At 40.8% G+C, this 15654-nt stretch overlaps 1 protein-coding gene across 1 annotated transcript in view; it reads right to left on the bottom strand.

Moving 5' to 3' along the window:
• Window positions 1-15654, bottom strand: part of trdn (triadin) — a 559007-nt gene that overhangs the window by 153386 nt on the left and 389967 nt on the right. Inside the window, exons 35-37 of the mRNA XM_072251580.1 lie at window positions 12500-12544; window positions 9942-9986; window positions 8515-8559 (exon numbers count right to left, since the gene is read on the bottom strand). Coding sequence (XP_072107681.1) covers window positions 8515-8559; window positions 9942-9986; window positions 12500-12544 — 135 coding nt within the window. The remainder of the gene's footprint in view (window positions 1-8514; window positions 8560-9941; window positions 9987-12499; window positions 12545-15654) is intronic.

The following is a 15654-nucleotide window of genomic DNA, read 5'->3' as shown; positions in this document are numbered from 1 at the left end:
TCCTGATATTTAGTCAGGACCCAACCACCCCATACACCCCTCATCGACTATAGCTCAGCATTTACCATCATCAATCCAACAATCCTAATTGATAAGATACAGAACCTGGGCCTCTATATCTCTGTCTGCAATTGGATCCTAGACTTCCTCACTGGAAGACCACAATTTGTGTGGATTAGTGATAATTTCTCCTCCTCACTGACGATCAACACTGGCGCACCTCAGAGGTGTGTGCTTAGCCCACTGCTCTGCTCTGTCTATACCCATGACTGTGTGTCTTGGCATAGCTCAAATACCATCTATAAATTTGCTGACAATACAACCATTATTGGTAGAATCTCAAATAGAGACGAGAGGGCGTACAGGAGCAAGATATACCAACTAGTAGAGTGGTATCCCAGCAACAACCTTGCACTCAATGTCAGTAAGAAGAAAGAGCTGATTGTGGACTTCAGGAAGGGTAAGACGAAGGAATACATACCAATCCACAGATCAGAAATGGAAAGAATGAGTAGTTTCAAGTTCCTGGGTGTTAAGATCTCTGAGGACCTAATCTGGTCCCAACGTATTGATGCAGCTATAAAGAAGGCAAGACGGTGACTATACATCATTAGGAGTTTGAAGAAATTTGGTATGTTGATAAAAACACTCAAAACCTTCTATAGATGTGCCGTGGAGAGCATTCTGACAAGCTGCATCACTGTCTGGTATGGGGGGCTACGGCACAGGAGGAACTGTGAGAAGCTGCAGAGGGTGGTAAATTTATTCGGCTCCATCTTGGGTACTAGCCTAAAAAGTACCCAGGACATCTTCGAGGAGCAGTGTCTCAGAAAGGCAGCGTCCATTATTAAGGACCCCCAGCACCCAGGACATGCCCTTTTCTCATTGTTGCCATCAGATAGAAGGTACAGAAGTCAGAACGCTCAGTGATTCAGGAACAGCTTCTTCCCCTCTGGCACCTGATTCCTAAATACTGTAGACATTGAACCTTTGGACACTACCTCACTTTTTTTTAATATACAGTATTTCTGTTTTTGCACATTTTTAAAAATCTATTCAATTTACATAATTGATTTACTTGCATATTATTATTATTTTTTAATTTTTTTGCTGCTATATTATGTATTACATTGAACTGCTGCTGCTAAGTTAACAAATTTCACGTCACATGCCGGTGATAATAAACCTGATTCTGATTCTGATTATATTTCATGGTGCTTGGAGGAAGATTTAGCGGGCCTGTCAGAGGTATGTGGTTTCTTATATATATACACAGAGAGTGGTGGGTGTGTGGAATGCTCTGCCAGGAGTGATGGTAGAGGCAGATACATTCGGGGCATTTAAGAAACTTTTAGATGTGCACATGTATGCCAGATAAATAGAGGGCTGTGTAGGAGGGAAGGGCTGGATTGATCTTTGAACAGGTTAAAAGGTCAGTACAACATCATGGATTGAAATGCCTGCAATATGCTGTAATATTTTATGTTCTCCTCAGGTCTAGGAACAGTCAACATGGATTTGTGCATGGAAGGTCATGTTTGACAAATTTTATTGAATTTTTTAAAGAGGTTTATTAGGAAAGTTGACGAGGGTAAATTGGTAGATGTTGTCTATATGGACTTCAGTAAGGCCTTTGACAAGGTTCCACACGGAAGGTTAGTTAAGAAGGTTCAATCATTAGGTATTAATATTGAAGTAGTAAAATGGATTCAGCAGTGGCTGGATGGGAGATGCCAGAGAGTAGTGGTGGATAACTGTATGTCAGATTGGAGGACGGTGTCTGGATGATGGGGTGGTAAATTGGATGAGTAAGTATGCAGATGATACTAAGATAGGTGGAGTTGTGGATAATGAAGTAGGTTTTCAAAGCTTGCAGAGAGATTTAGGCCAGTTAGAAGAGTGGGCTGAAAGATGGCAGATGGAGTTTAATGTTGATAAATGTGAGGTGCTACATTTTGGTAGGACTAATCAAAATAGGACATACATGGTAAATGGTAGGGCATTGAAGAATGCAGTAGAACAGAGGGAGCTAGGAATAATGGTGCATAGTTCCCTGAAGGTGGAATCTCATGTGGATAGGGTAGTGAAGAAAGCTTTTGGAACGCTGGCCTTTATAACTCAGGGCATTGAGCATAGGAGTTGGGATGTAATGTTGAAATTGTACAAGGCATTGGTAAGGCCAAATTTGGAATATTGTGTACAGTTCTGGTCATTGAATTATAGGAAAGATGTCAACAAAATTGAGAGAGTACAGAGAAGATTTACTAGAATGTTACGTGGGTTTCATTTCCCAAGTTACAGAGAAAGGTTGAACACGTTGGGTCTTTATTCTTTGAAGCGTAGAAGGTTGAGGGGGGACTTGATAGAGGTATTTAAAATTATGAGGGGGATAGATAGAGTTGACGTGGATAGGCTTTTTCCATTGAGAGTGGGGGAGATTCAAACAAGAGGACATGAGTTGAGAGTTAAAGGGCAAAAGTTTAGGTGTAACATGAGGGGGAACTTCTTTACTCAGAGAGTGGTAGCTGTGTGGAACGAGCTTCCAGCAGAAGTGGTTGAGGCAGGTTTGATGTTGTCATTTAATTGGATAGCTATATGGACAGGAAAGGAATAGAGGGTTATGGGCTGAGTGCAGGCCGGTGGGACTAAGTGAGAGTAGGAGTTCGGCACGGACTAGAAGGGCCGAGATGTCCTGTTTCCGTGCTGTAATTGTTATATGGTTATATATGACACACCATCTGGCGAAAGAATTTCCTCCTCATCTCCATTTTAAAGGACATCTTTCTATTCTGAGACTATGTCCTCTGGTCTGAGAGTTATACACTATAGGAAACATCCTCTGCACATCCACTGTATCCAGGCCTTTCAATATTCAATAGGTTTCAATGAGAACCCCTTCATTCTCCTAAACTCCAATGAGTACAGGCCCAGAGTGATCAAACGCTCCTCACACATTAACCCCTTCATTCCTGAAATCATTCCCCTGAACCTTCTCTAGACCCTCTCAATGCCAGCACATCTCTTCTTAGATAAGGGGTCCAAAACTGCTCACAATACTCCAAGTGCAGTCTGACCAATGCCTTATAAAGTCTCAGCATTATATCCTTGCTTTTGTATTCCTGTCCATTCAAAATGAATGCTACCATTGTATTAGCCTTCTTTACCATCGACCCGGGTCCAGGAGACCTGAATTATGTGGAAAGATTGAACGTTAGGATTGAGAGGAGATGATAGAGGTATACAAAATTATGAGGGGTATAGATAAGGAAAATGCAAGCAGGCTTTTTCCACTGAGATCGGATGAGACTAAAATGAGAGGTCAAATATTAAGGGTGATAGATGAAAAGTTTAAGTGGTACATGCGGGGAAATTTCTTCACTCAGAGGGCTGTAAGATAATGGAATGAACTGCCAGCACAAGTGGTGCATGCATACTCAATTTCAATGTTTAAGGGATGTTTGGATAGGGACATGGACAGCAAAGTTATGGAGAGCTATGCATACTATTACCATCCTGATTGATGAGAGTAGGGAGTTTAAATGGCCTGGCATGGACTAGATGGGCTGAAAGGCCTGTTTTTGTGCTGTACTTTTCAATGTCTCTATGACTCAACCAGCAAGTTAACCTTTAGGGAATCCTGTACAAGGATTCCCAAGTTCCTCTGAACCTCAGAGTTTTGAATTTTCTTCACATTTAGTAAATAGTCTATGTCTTTATTCCTTCTACCATACACTATTTACCCATTTTAATCTGTCTGTCCTTCTGCAGACTGCCTGCTTCCTCAACACTACCCCCTCCTTCACCTATCCTAGTATCATCTGTAAACTTGGTCACAAAGCCATCAATTCCATCATCCAAATCGTTATCAAGAAGTGATCCCAACAACGATCTCTGCAGAACTGCATTAGTCACTGGCAGCTAATCTGAAAGAAAATGAATCTCAGCGTAGCATATGGTGATACATACAAACTTCAATAATAAATTTACTTTTAATTTTGTCACACAGAAATAAACTGTTGTGTATGCTTGTTGCATTTGGTAGGAAAGGTTTTCTGTTACAATCCATGTGAGTGACGGTGGAGCTGAATGATCCTGTTAAAAAGGGTGCTCCGCTGCTTATTCAGCAGGTCATGCAGAGGATGTGTCAGATTGTCCACAATGGATAACAATTTGTTTAGTGACGTCCTCTCCAACGCTAACTCAAAAGAGTCTGGGTTGTAGCCAAGGATAGCTCCAGCCCTTTCTGATGAGTTTATTTAGTCTTTTTGCATCACCAGCACCTATGCTGCTCCCCCAACGTAAGGCAGCAAAGAAGACTTCACTCACTACAACAGACTTGTAAAAGATCTCCATCATCCTGCTGCACACATCAAGGGGTCTCAACTTCCTTAGAAAGTATAGTCTGCTCATTCCCTTCAAGTAAACAGGTTGACGTTGGCTTTCCAGTCAAGTCTCTTGACAAGATGAACACCCAAGTATTTGTACTCCTTCACCAAAGGTTCAAAAGTTCAAAGTTCAAAATTTAATGTCCGAGAAATGCAAACAATATGCATTCTGAAATGCTTTTTCTTCACAAACATCCACAAAAACAGAGGAGTGCCCCAAAGAATGAATGACAGTTAAATGTAAGAACCCCGAAGTCCCCCCCCCAGTTTCCCTCCTTCACGCGTGTAAGCGGCAGCAAGCAACGATTATCCTCCGCCCACTAACAAAAAAAAAAGCATCACCACTGCAACTTCTTCTCCCAGAATGTATACAGGACTCGTCATAGTCCTCTTCCTCCTAAAATCTATCACCATCTCCCTGGCTTTGGCCACATTCAGGAGCAAGTGATCCCTGCCACATCATTCCACCACTCAAAATTCTTTACGTCTTTTTCCAACTCCAGCAAATGACATCACTTTTTTCCCCACTGTACATTCATTATGCTTTGTACTTGCCCATTTACTTAACCTGTCCATACAGCTTCTCTGTATCTTACTGACAACTCACTCCTCCACTCTGATTTATATCATCTGCAAATTTGGATCAAATATGTTTGGCCCTCTCATCTTTGACAGAGAACGTGAATATCTGGGGACGCAGTATTAATCTGTATGCCATCTCCCAACCCATAAGGGACACGGATGTTTCCTGTCCATTAACCAATCAACTGTCCCCTTTCTCCTGTCCATTAATCAATCCACACTTCATTCCATCTTATCAACAAAATTTTGTTTAATAATGTGTAAGGGATTCTGAAAGTTTATATACAGCACATCAACTGGTTTGCCCTTATCTTTGTCACTCATCAGAATATTATTAAGAGATTTGTTAAACATGATGTTTCTTCCAGAGTCAATTATTTATCATATGTACATTGAAACATATAGTGAAGTGTACTGTTAACAACCAACACAACCTTACGACCTGTTGAGAGCAGCCTGCAACTGTCACCACACATTCTGGCACCAATACAGCATGCCCACAATATTCAGAAGAACAACACAAGCAACAACAACAACAACAACAACAACAACAACAACACATGACAACAACAGCAAGACTAGGCCCTTTCCCACCCTCTCACGCACCCACCCACTCACACACACACACACACACTCAGGCCTCCTACCCCAGGATAGATCACCTCCAGTGTCCTCAGCCTGGATTCTCAGTCTCACAGACAACAAGTCTTCCCACTCCCAGTCCTTGGCCTGAACTCTCAGACTCACTCACATCAGCCTCTGACTTCCGGACATGTGACCCAGGGGCTTTGAATGCTGGACCTTGACCTCCAGACTTGCCGACTTCAGTCTTTAACCTACATGCTTCAACCTTGGTATCAAGCCCGGGACCCACCTTATCACAAGACTTATCACAACTCTGTGCTTCAGCTTCTGGACTTCACAGACCTGACTCTGGGAATCACCAAGCTGGATGTGACAGAGGGGGGGGTAGGGGGGGTGGGGGAGGAGTGGTGAAACTGGGTCTTGTGCTGTATCCAAAATATTAGATCAATCCAATTATTTTCCAACTATCCTATTCCTTCTTCCTTAAAAAATAGATTCTAGCATTTTTCTCCTATAGATGTCAGGATAAATAGCTTCTAGTTCCCAGTTTAAGCAGCAGGAGAACCCATATTATCATTAGACCATAAGACCATAAGACAAAGGAGCAGAAGTCGGCCATTCAGATCGAGTCTTCTTCGCCATTTTATCATGAGCTGATCCATTCTCCCATTTTGTCCCACTCCTCCACCTTCTCACCATAACCTTTGATGCCCTGGCTACTCAGATACCTATCAATCTCTGCCTTAAATACACCCAATGACTTGGCCTCCACTGCCGCCCGTGGTAACAAATTCCATAGATTCACCACCCTCTAGCTAAAAGTGCTATGCCATGCTTGCAGTTTAAAAACTGATTTTATGTATGACTTTACACTCTGTGGCCACTTTATTAGATACACCATTAATGCAAATATCTTAAAAGCCAATCATATGGCAGCAAGTGAATGCATAAAGCATGGTCAAGAGGTTCAGTTGTTCGAACCAAATATCAGAGTGTGGAAGAAATGTGATCTAAGTGACTCTGATCATGGTACCAGGCGGGATGGTTTAAGTTTCTCAGAAAATGCTCATCTCCTGGGATTTTCTAACACAACAGTCTCTAGGGTTTTAGAGAGAGCGGTGCGAAAAAGCAAAGAAAGACATCTAGGGAGCAGTATTTTTGTGGGTGAAAATGACTCAAGAGAGATCAGAGGAGAATGGCCAGACTGCTTCAAGCTGATAAGAAAGTGACAGTAACTCAAGTAAACACACGTTACAACAGTGGTGTGCAGAGGAACTTCTCTGAACACGGCACATCGAACCTTGAAGTGAATGGGCAGAAGGTCACAAGCGTACAGTCAGTGGCCACCTTATCAGGCACAGGAGACACTGCTGGCTCTCTAGAAACTTCAGAAATGCCACTTTCAAGTGACAGAGAAGGACAACTTCGAGCAGGCAATAGTAACACTGAAAGCTACCGGAATAGGAAATGGGAATATCAGGAAGAACCAGCCCCCACTGGTAGTTACATTCACATGGCAAGTCGAAGGACTGTGAGGCATTAACATTAACCCCAAATGTGCCACACCCATTTTTTTTGCCTAGGCCTGAGTCGACGTAGTAGTAGTGCCACACCCATTGGCTTGCACTCACCTGTGACATTTCTCTTGCTTTAGTAACAAAGAGCAGCCGTAAGTTAAAGGATGCCCTTAACTCATTTTGGTTCCTACCTTCAGTATGAGTAAATTCAGAAATGAGATTTTAAAGAATGCCCTGTGATAGGCGGGGGTCAGTAGCAGTGATAGCTGCAGGAATGGGAAAATAGGGAAAATCAGGAAGCTTCAACAAGCCCCAGTTATAGCAACGTCCAGAGGGCAAGTGGAGACTCTGTGAGACATTATTAGGCCAAGAGAACAGAAGTTGTCATTAAACAGGTAAGGGGGTACATAGAAATAGCTGGAAATTATGCACCATGAAAACAACCAACTATGCTGATTAGATTACAGCCACAATATTTGGTCAAAGTACAGTGGGTCCTGTTTAATTGGGACACAGTGAGACCAGTACATTTTGGCCCAAATAAGTGGCTGCCCTAATCAGCTCAAGTTTCATGGAAATATTAAAAGGGTATAAAAAAGACAAATTAACATCTAACTGCATAACGAATTAGATTAGATGTTCCTCCATGCTTCTCACATCTGTCTCCATCAAATCAGGATTGTGCACGGTACCTACCTATAAATACGATATAATTTTGGAGCGGCCGCGCGTGCTGCATCGTGCCGCCATCTTCTCCTCCCCTCTTTTATACATTTAAATGAAATAATGAATAAAGTAGAACACTACCAAAACCAGTACTGTACTATAAACTGTGTATTCGTTCCTAATAGTTACTGAGAGAGGAATTCATCCAGTGTACACTGCTGTGTTCTTTTCATTGACTGTAAATGAACAGAATCAACACAGGGTCCTAGCATACACGATGTACACGTGACTAACGGTAGTTAGAAAATGCTCGACAGCTGTTGTCTGCCCCAATTAAGCAGCTTGTCGTCCCAAATAAACAAAGGGAATCCTAGCTATTTCCTTGGTTTGTCTTTGTTCTTTAAGATTTGCCCCAAATAAGTGGCTGCCTTGATTAAATGATGGCCTGTTTAACCAGAATCCACAGTACTTCAGTTAATTGCCGAATCTGTCCAATGTAAGTGAGAAACTGGAAAATGGTTGAGACACAAAGTGCCTCCTTTGATGGGAGTTCGACAGCAAAAATCATGAGCAGGCAAGTACATACACTGGAAAATTCCCACTGTACATTTTATAATGACAATTCTAAAGACAAGTATTCAGATAAAAATCAGAGATCCAGATCTTTAAATTGTGGAATGAAAATGTTACTGCTAGACAAAGTGAAGTTTATTGTCTATAGTGGGCATCTGACAGATAAGAAGTGTGACAAGATCATATTCTTACAAGACAAATCATACCTTTCTTTGCCACATCAGAAGCTGCGGCTTTCTGTTTCACTGGTTCTGCAAAAGTGACATAGGAACAATTAAACTATAATTTCATTGCCACCAGTATCAAAATTACCTCCACAGAAAGTGAATATTTTCAGGACATTTGGATTTTATTCATGTCTTTCATCATCTGCGTTTTTTAATTCTGCCATTCAACTACTTAGGTTAATTTCACATCCCATATCTCTGCCTGAAGGCTTGTAAATTCCAACAGTTAAAGTGTTTATTCTCCTGAAGATTACAGTCTCACCATCCTTCCTGGCAGTGTTCAAATTTCCAAAACAGTTCTCTTCAAAAAAGTGCTACACTGCAGTAATCGTTTCACCTTCAATCTCCTTACCATTGCTTAAACTTGGGTACATGACAGTTAGCCTTCTCAGCCAAATTACCAGCCAATAAGCTGTCTCAATTCATATCAATATATTATCTCTCCATCTCCATGTTCTCTAATTCTTGACAACTTTCCTTTGTTGGGAAAAGCTTACTGAAAATCCAGCTGCAGCACTTCCCACCTAGCTGTGAGATTCTTGACATTTCTGTCAGATGCAAAATAAAGGCATTTCTCTTGAATAGTTTGTGCACGAAGCATGCATTTGTTCTCTACCTGTATTGTATTCTGTGTTGTGCACTTATTATGCTTGTTATGGTAACTATTCAGATGAGTGGGGACACGGTAAAAGTGAAGAGAATAAGCTCATGCTTTGTTCTGGGCAGTTTGTAGTACCCAGGAGTTGACGAATATCCTACCTTTTGCTGACCACTCAATAATAGCCATTTACACTTAGCTTACACTTGGATAATCTTATTTTTCACTGCTTCAAGATTGCATGTTTGCTAATTGCTAATAAAAGTTTGAATACATGTCACAAACAAGAAAAAGCCTGCAGTTGCTGGAAATCCAAGCAACACACATAAAATGCTGGAGAAACTCAACAGGCCAGGCAGCACCTATGGAAAAGAGTACAGTCGGTGTTTCGGGCCAAAACTCTTCGGCAGGACTGGAGAAATAAAGCTGAGGTGGTGGGAGGGGAGAGAGAGATGCCAGGCGACAGGTGAAACTTGGAGTAATCTGTTAAATACATATCCTCAACTTTTGGAGCAACCATAATTGGAGTGAGGGCATGTCATGCAACAATAACAAATCTGTAAGGTCGACGGCAGCAGCAATTGATTGAGTTTTCGTTTGCCCCCCCCCCCCCGTCGCTACAGTTCTATCACCCGTCCTTTAGTAAGTAAATTTAGAAACAAAATTTTAAAGGATGGCCTGTGATAGGCATGGACCAAAATGGAGTGTCCCCCAGCAACAGGAAGTGGAACAGTAATGGGGCAATTGAAAAATCGAGAAACTGGTCAGAAATATGAGCAAATGTATTCTTAGGGCTAAAAAAAAATACCTTTCTTGGCCGTACTAGAAGCCACAGCTTCCTTTTTTACTGGTTCTGCAAAAATGACAGAGGAACAATTAAACTGTAATTTCATTGACATCAATATCAAAATCTTTCCACAGTTGGTGAATATAGTCAGAACATTTGGATCCCATCATTTGCAGCTTTTTTGATATTATTATTATTTGGGTGAATATCATGTCCATATTTCTGCCTGAAGCCTTGTAAATTACAGGAGATTAGCCGAAGAGATTAAACAATTACATAATAAGGGAGGTTGCAAAGTGTTTGTTACTGAAGACACCGAATACAGTAAACATTGTGGAATTTCTGATGATTGGAAGATCCGTCTCAACCAGGAAGAAAATAACAGAAATAGGCCAGAAGAATGCATTTTGATCACTAGGGCCTGTTCCACGATGCTTCTAAAGCATAGCTGATAGTCTATTCAGTTTTACTGCACAATCCACACATCCCTTGGTTCCCCAACCTCACAAAAAAAATGATCGCTGCTTTGAATAAACTCATTGAGTAAGCCCTCACAGCTCTGTGTCAAAGGATTACTGTCTCCGTGTGTATAAGTTTCTACTCATCACAGTCCTAAACGGTCAACCCCTTATTCTGTGACTGTGACTCGAAAGACAAGACACCATAGACAGTCTTAATATCTGTGGGCACAGCTTGAGAGACTCAGTTAAAATTCCATGGATTGCAGTAAATTCACTGCCTACTGCTGTAACCACGACAAGTCTAGCAAAGTCTAGCTCCCCTTATATCACAAAACAAATTCTCGATTCATTCTTTTGAGATGGCATGCTGATCTTTTATCAGGGAAAGAGATCCAAACTGCACAGCTTTGTGCAGCTGCAGTCACCAAAACCCAACACAATGGTAGTAAAACTTTCATATCCACTACTCAAATACTTCCCATTTTCCTTCCTAATCACTTGTTTTACCTGTAAATTGACATTTAGAAACTAGTATACAAGAACACATGGGTTCTTTTGAGATTCATCATATCAAGATTTAAAAATATGCCCTGCTTGTGATTTGGATATTTCATTGGATGACATTACAATTTTCACATTGTATTCCTTCTTGTTCATTCATTTATCTTATTCATATTCCCTCGAAGACACTTTACATCCATCTCCCTACTCGGAAACATAGAAACATAGAAAATAGGTGCAGGAGTAGGCCATTCGGCCCTTCGAGCCTGCACCGCCATTTATTATGATCATGGCTGATCATCCAACTCAGAACACCGCCCCAGCCTTCCCTCCATACCCCCTGACCCCCGTAACCACAAGGGCCATATCTAACTCCCTCTTAAATATAGCTAATGAACTGGCCTCAACTGTTTCCTGTGGCAGAGAATTCCACAGATTCACCACTCTCTGTGTGATTCACCTACCCTGATCTCTACTAATAGCAAATTTGGATACAGGACTTTTAATCTCTTCAGACGAATTATCAATATAGATGTGAACAGTTGAGGTCCAAACCACAGATCTCTGTTGCATCCCATGAGAAGCTCCCTGCTGACTGGAGAAATATTCACTCAATCCCACTCGTTACTTTCTGTCAGATAACCAGCTCTCAATTTATGTCAGTATATTATCCATATTATCATATTTTTTGCACTACCTTACTTTCCATTTTCTATTTATGATTTATAATTTAAATTTTTAATATTCATTAATTTTTACTATTTTCAATACTTAATATTTGTAATCCAGGGAATGGGAAGCGCAAAATCAAATATCGCTGTGATGATTGTACGTTCTAATACCAATTGTTTGGCGTCAATAAAGTATAAAGTATATTCTCTAACTTATTGACCACCTTTCCTTATTGGACTTTATTGAAAGCTTCCTGAAAAGCCAAATGCACCTGTCCTGTTGTACATACTATTTATTACAAATTACTATAATTGCCACATTGCACAATTAAATGGAGATGTAATGTAAAGATTTTTACTCCTCATGTATATGAAGGATGTAAGTAATAAAGTCAATTCAATTCAATTCAATTCCTACTTAACTGTGAGAATTTTGTTATTTCATCTCACTTCAGTAAAAAAGAACAGATGGAAAAAAAAACATAAACAAGAAGTTCTATTACCCATCTATTGTATAAATGTCTTTACTGAGTTAATTCAGAATCAAAATTTTTAAAAATGACCTATGATAAGCGGGGGTCAAAATGGAGTGTCCTTCAACAGCAGTACGTGCAAGAGAAGTGGGAGGATTGGTAAATGGAGAAACTGCAACAAACTTCAGCAGTAGTAATGTCCAAGCACAACAAGAGAAAACTCTGAGTGCATTATTTGGCCCAGAGACCAGAAGTCAAGCAAGTAAGGGAGACCTTTAAATTAGCTGACAATCACAGGCTACAACTACAATTTTAACAACATATTTACATATAAATTTGTATTTAAGAAAATGGCATGTCTTTCAATTATGGAAAGACAATATTGATGACAATCTAAATGAAGTTTATTGTCTCTGATTGGTAACCATCTGATCAGAATATGTCTAATCATATTCTTCGAGGATAGAAAATACCTTTTTTCGCCATATCAGAAGCTGCAGCTTTCCGTTTCACAGGTTCTGCAAAAATAATAGGGGATCAATTAAACTTTGTTTATTTTTCATCACTATCAAAATCTTGCCACAGATGACAAATATCTCCAGTATATTTGGATCTCATCATCTGCAGGCTTCTTTGTCTCTGTACTATTTGGGCTAATATCACATCCGTAGATGTGCCTGAAGCCTTGTGAGTTCCAATGCTTGTGTTCATTCTCCAGAAGATTACTCTCACAATTTCTCCTGGCAGTGTGCAAACTTCCAACATATTTCACTGAAAAATATTCTACATGGTGCTAGTATTCCATCTTACATCTCTCTAAAACTGTTTACATACCAAGACTATAACATTCACAACATAACGGGCTAATGTATTGCTTTGTAAAATAAACTAGGCCATGTGAGTGACAGAGAAAGCATTAAAAAACAGAAATTAAAGTTACAGTAATCCTTAGACAGAGAGCTGTGAGTTTAAAGTTCAAAGATTCAATAATCTGACAACACCTGAACCGTAACCCAATAATGTAGTGTAAATGTGTGCAAAAAACAATCAAAGTAGGTTCAGTAACCAAGTCCTGATAATAAATTTTGAAGTACAATTTTATCTGCCGTATGCCTCAGAAACATTTGATCTCCAAAATGTAAAGATGTAATTCAAATAAGTATCAAACTTTTAGCTATTAAAATTCAATACTAGGAAATCAGATAATCCATTTCTCATTATGATCCATTCACTACACTGCACAAGACGGGCAATGCAGGTATGTACGGAATTCATTATAGACACAAGAGATTCTGCAGATGCTGGAAATCCAGAGCAATGCACATAAAATGCTGCAGACACTCAGCAGGTCAGGCTGCGTCCATGGAAATGAAAAAGGAATCAAAAAGATTGGTTATCCATTTCCATAGATGCTGAGTGTCCTGCTGAGTTGTTCTATCATTTTGTGTGTTTTGCCAAATTACATTCTTCACCTCACCAAAACTAATTGTCATCCAAACAAGTACTTAGTGTTTTAAAAAAAAAGTTATCTTAAACCCATTCAAGCATGAGATTGGGGGTAAGGTATTGATGTGGATAGAAAATTGGTTGGCAGACAGGAAACAAAGAGTGGGAATAAATGGGACCTTTTCAGAATGGCAGGCAGTGACCAGTGGGGTACCGCAAGGCTCAGTGCTGGGACCCCAGTTGTTTACAATATATATTAATGGCTTAGATGAGGGAATTAAATGCAGCATCTCCAAGTTTGCGGATGACACGAAGCTGGGCGGCAGTATTAGCTGTGAGGAGGATGCTAAGAGAATGCAGGGTGACTTGGTGAAGCACCTTCAATTACTCCAAAAGACTGAGGTTTGGTAAAATACTGAAAGGCTTTTATTCGCTGTACAATACGACCTCCACAGTGAGTGTCTGCCCCCGGACTGAGGAGGAGAGGCAAGGCGAACACCTTTATACAGGACTCTGTGGGAGGAGCCACAGGGGCAGTCAGCAGAGGGGTGTGTCCAGACAGGTAACCGAGTTACAACATATATACATGGTTTACCACACTTGGATAGGTCAGGTGAGTGGGCAAATTCATGGTAGATGCAATTTAATGTGGATAAATGTGAGGTTATCCACTTTGGTGGCAAAAACAGGACAACAGATTATTATCTGAATGGTGGCCGATTAGGAAAAGAGGAGGTGCAACGAGACCTGGGTGTCATTATACACCAGTCATTGAAGGTGGGCATGTAGGTACAGCAGGCGGTGAAAAAGGCGAATGGTATGCTGGCATTCAGAGCAGGAGGATTCGAGTACAGGAGCAGGGAGGTACTACTGCAGTTGTACAAGGCCCTGGTGAGACCACACCTGGAGTATTGTGTGCAGGTTTGGTCCCCTAATCTGAGGAAAGACATCCTTGCCATAGAGGGAGTACAAAGAAGGTTCACCAGGTTGATTCCTGGGATGGCAGGGCTTTCATATGATGAAAGACTGGATCAACTAGGCTTATACTCATTGGAAATTAGAAGATTGAGGGGGGATCTTATTGAAACGTATAAAATCCTAAAGGGATTGGACAGACTAGATGCAGGAAGATTGTTCCCGATGTTGGGGAAGTCCAGAATGAGGGGTCACAATTTGAGGATAAAGGGGAAGCCTTTTAGGACTGAGATTAGAAAAAACTTCTTCACACAGAGAGTGATGAATCTGTGGAATTCTCTGCCACAGGAAACAGTTGAGGCCAGTTCATTGGCTATATTTAAGAGGGAGTTAGATATGGCCCTTGTGGCTAAAGGGATCAGGGGGTATGGAGGGAAGGCAACAGGGTTCTGAGTTGGATGATCAGCCATGATCGTACTGAATGGCGGTGCAGGCTCGAAGGGCCGAATGGCCTACTCCTGCACCTATTTTCTATGTTTCTATGAGCAACCAGAGTTTGATTTAGGAGCTATCTGTATGGAATTTCTACATTCTCTCCTTGACCATATTCGGCTGCTCTGGCTTCCTTCCAGATTCCAAAGACTTAAGGATCAATAGGTTAATTGATCACATGGGTGTAACTGGGCAGTGTGGGGTCGGTGAGTTGGAAGTACATGGTATCGTGCAGTATCTCTAAATCATTCAGTAGCTGACTGCTCGAGTTTGAAAGAAAAGCAGGCAGTTTGAAGGTTCTGCTTTTATTTGGAAATGGCCAAGCAAAGGATTCATAGCATAAACTTGCTTTGTCAGTTCTTTTTACTGCTTGCCTAAGAAATTAAACAATTTCATAATAAGGGAGGCTGCAAAGTCTTTGTTTCTGAAGACATAAAGATTGTGAGATTTCTGATGATTGGGAGATCCATCTCCACCAGGAGGAAAATATCAGAAATAGGCTAGGAGAATGAACTTTGATCACTAGGGCCTGTTCCATGATCCTTCTAAATCATAGCTGATCGTCTATTCAGTTTTACTGCACTATCCACACATCCCTTGGCTCCCCAATGTCACAGAAAGTGAATGATCACTACTTTGAATAGACTCATTGAATAAGAACTCACAGCTCTCTGTCTAAGGATTACTGTCTCTGCTTGTATACGTTTCTCCTCATCACACTCCTAAATGGCCAACCCCTTATTCTGCGACTGTGACACTTTAGACAGGACACCAT

This window comes from Mobula birostris, chromosome 2, assembly GCF_030028105.1.
Source record: "Mobula birostris isolate sMobBir1 chromosome 2, sMobBir1.hap1, whole genome shotgun sequence".
Taxonomy (NCBI): Eukaryota; Metazoa; Chordata; class Chondrichthyes; order Myliobatiformes; family Myliobatidae; genus Mobula; species Mobula birostris.
The sequence above is the reverse complement of the archived record's forward strand: the minus strand, read 5'-3'. Positions and strand labels throughout refer to the sequence as shown.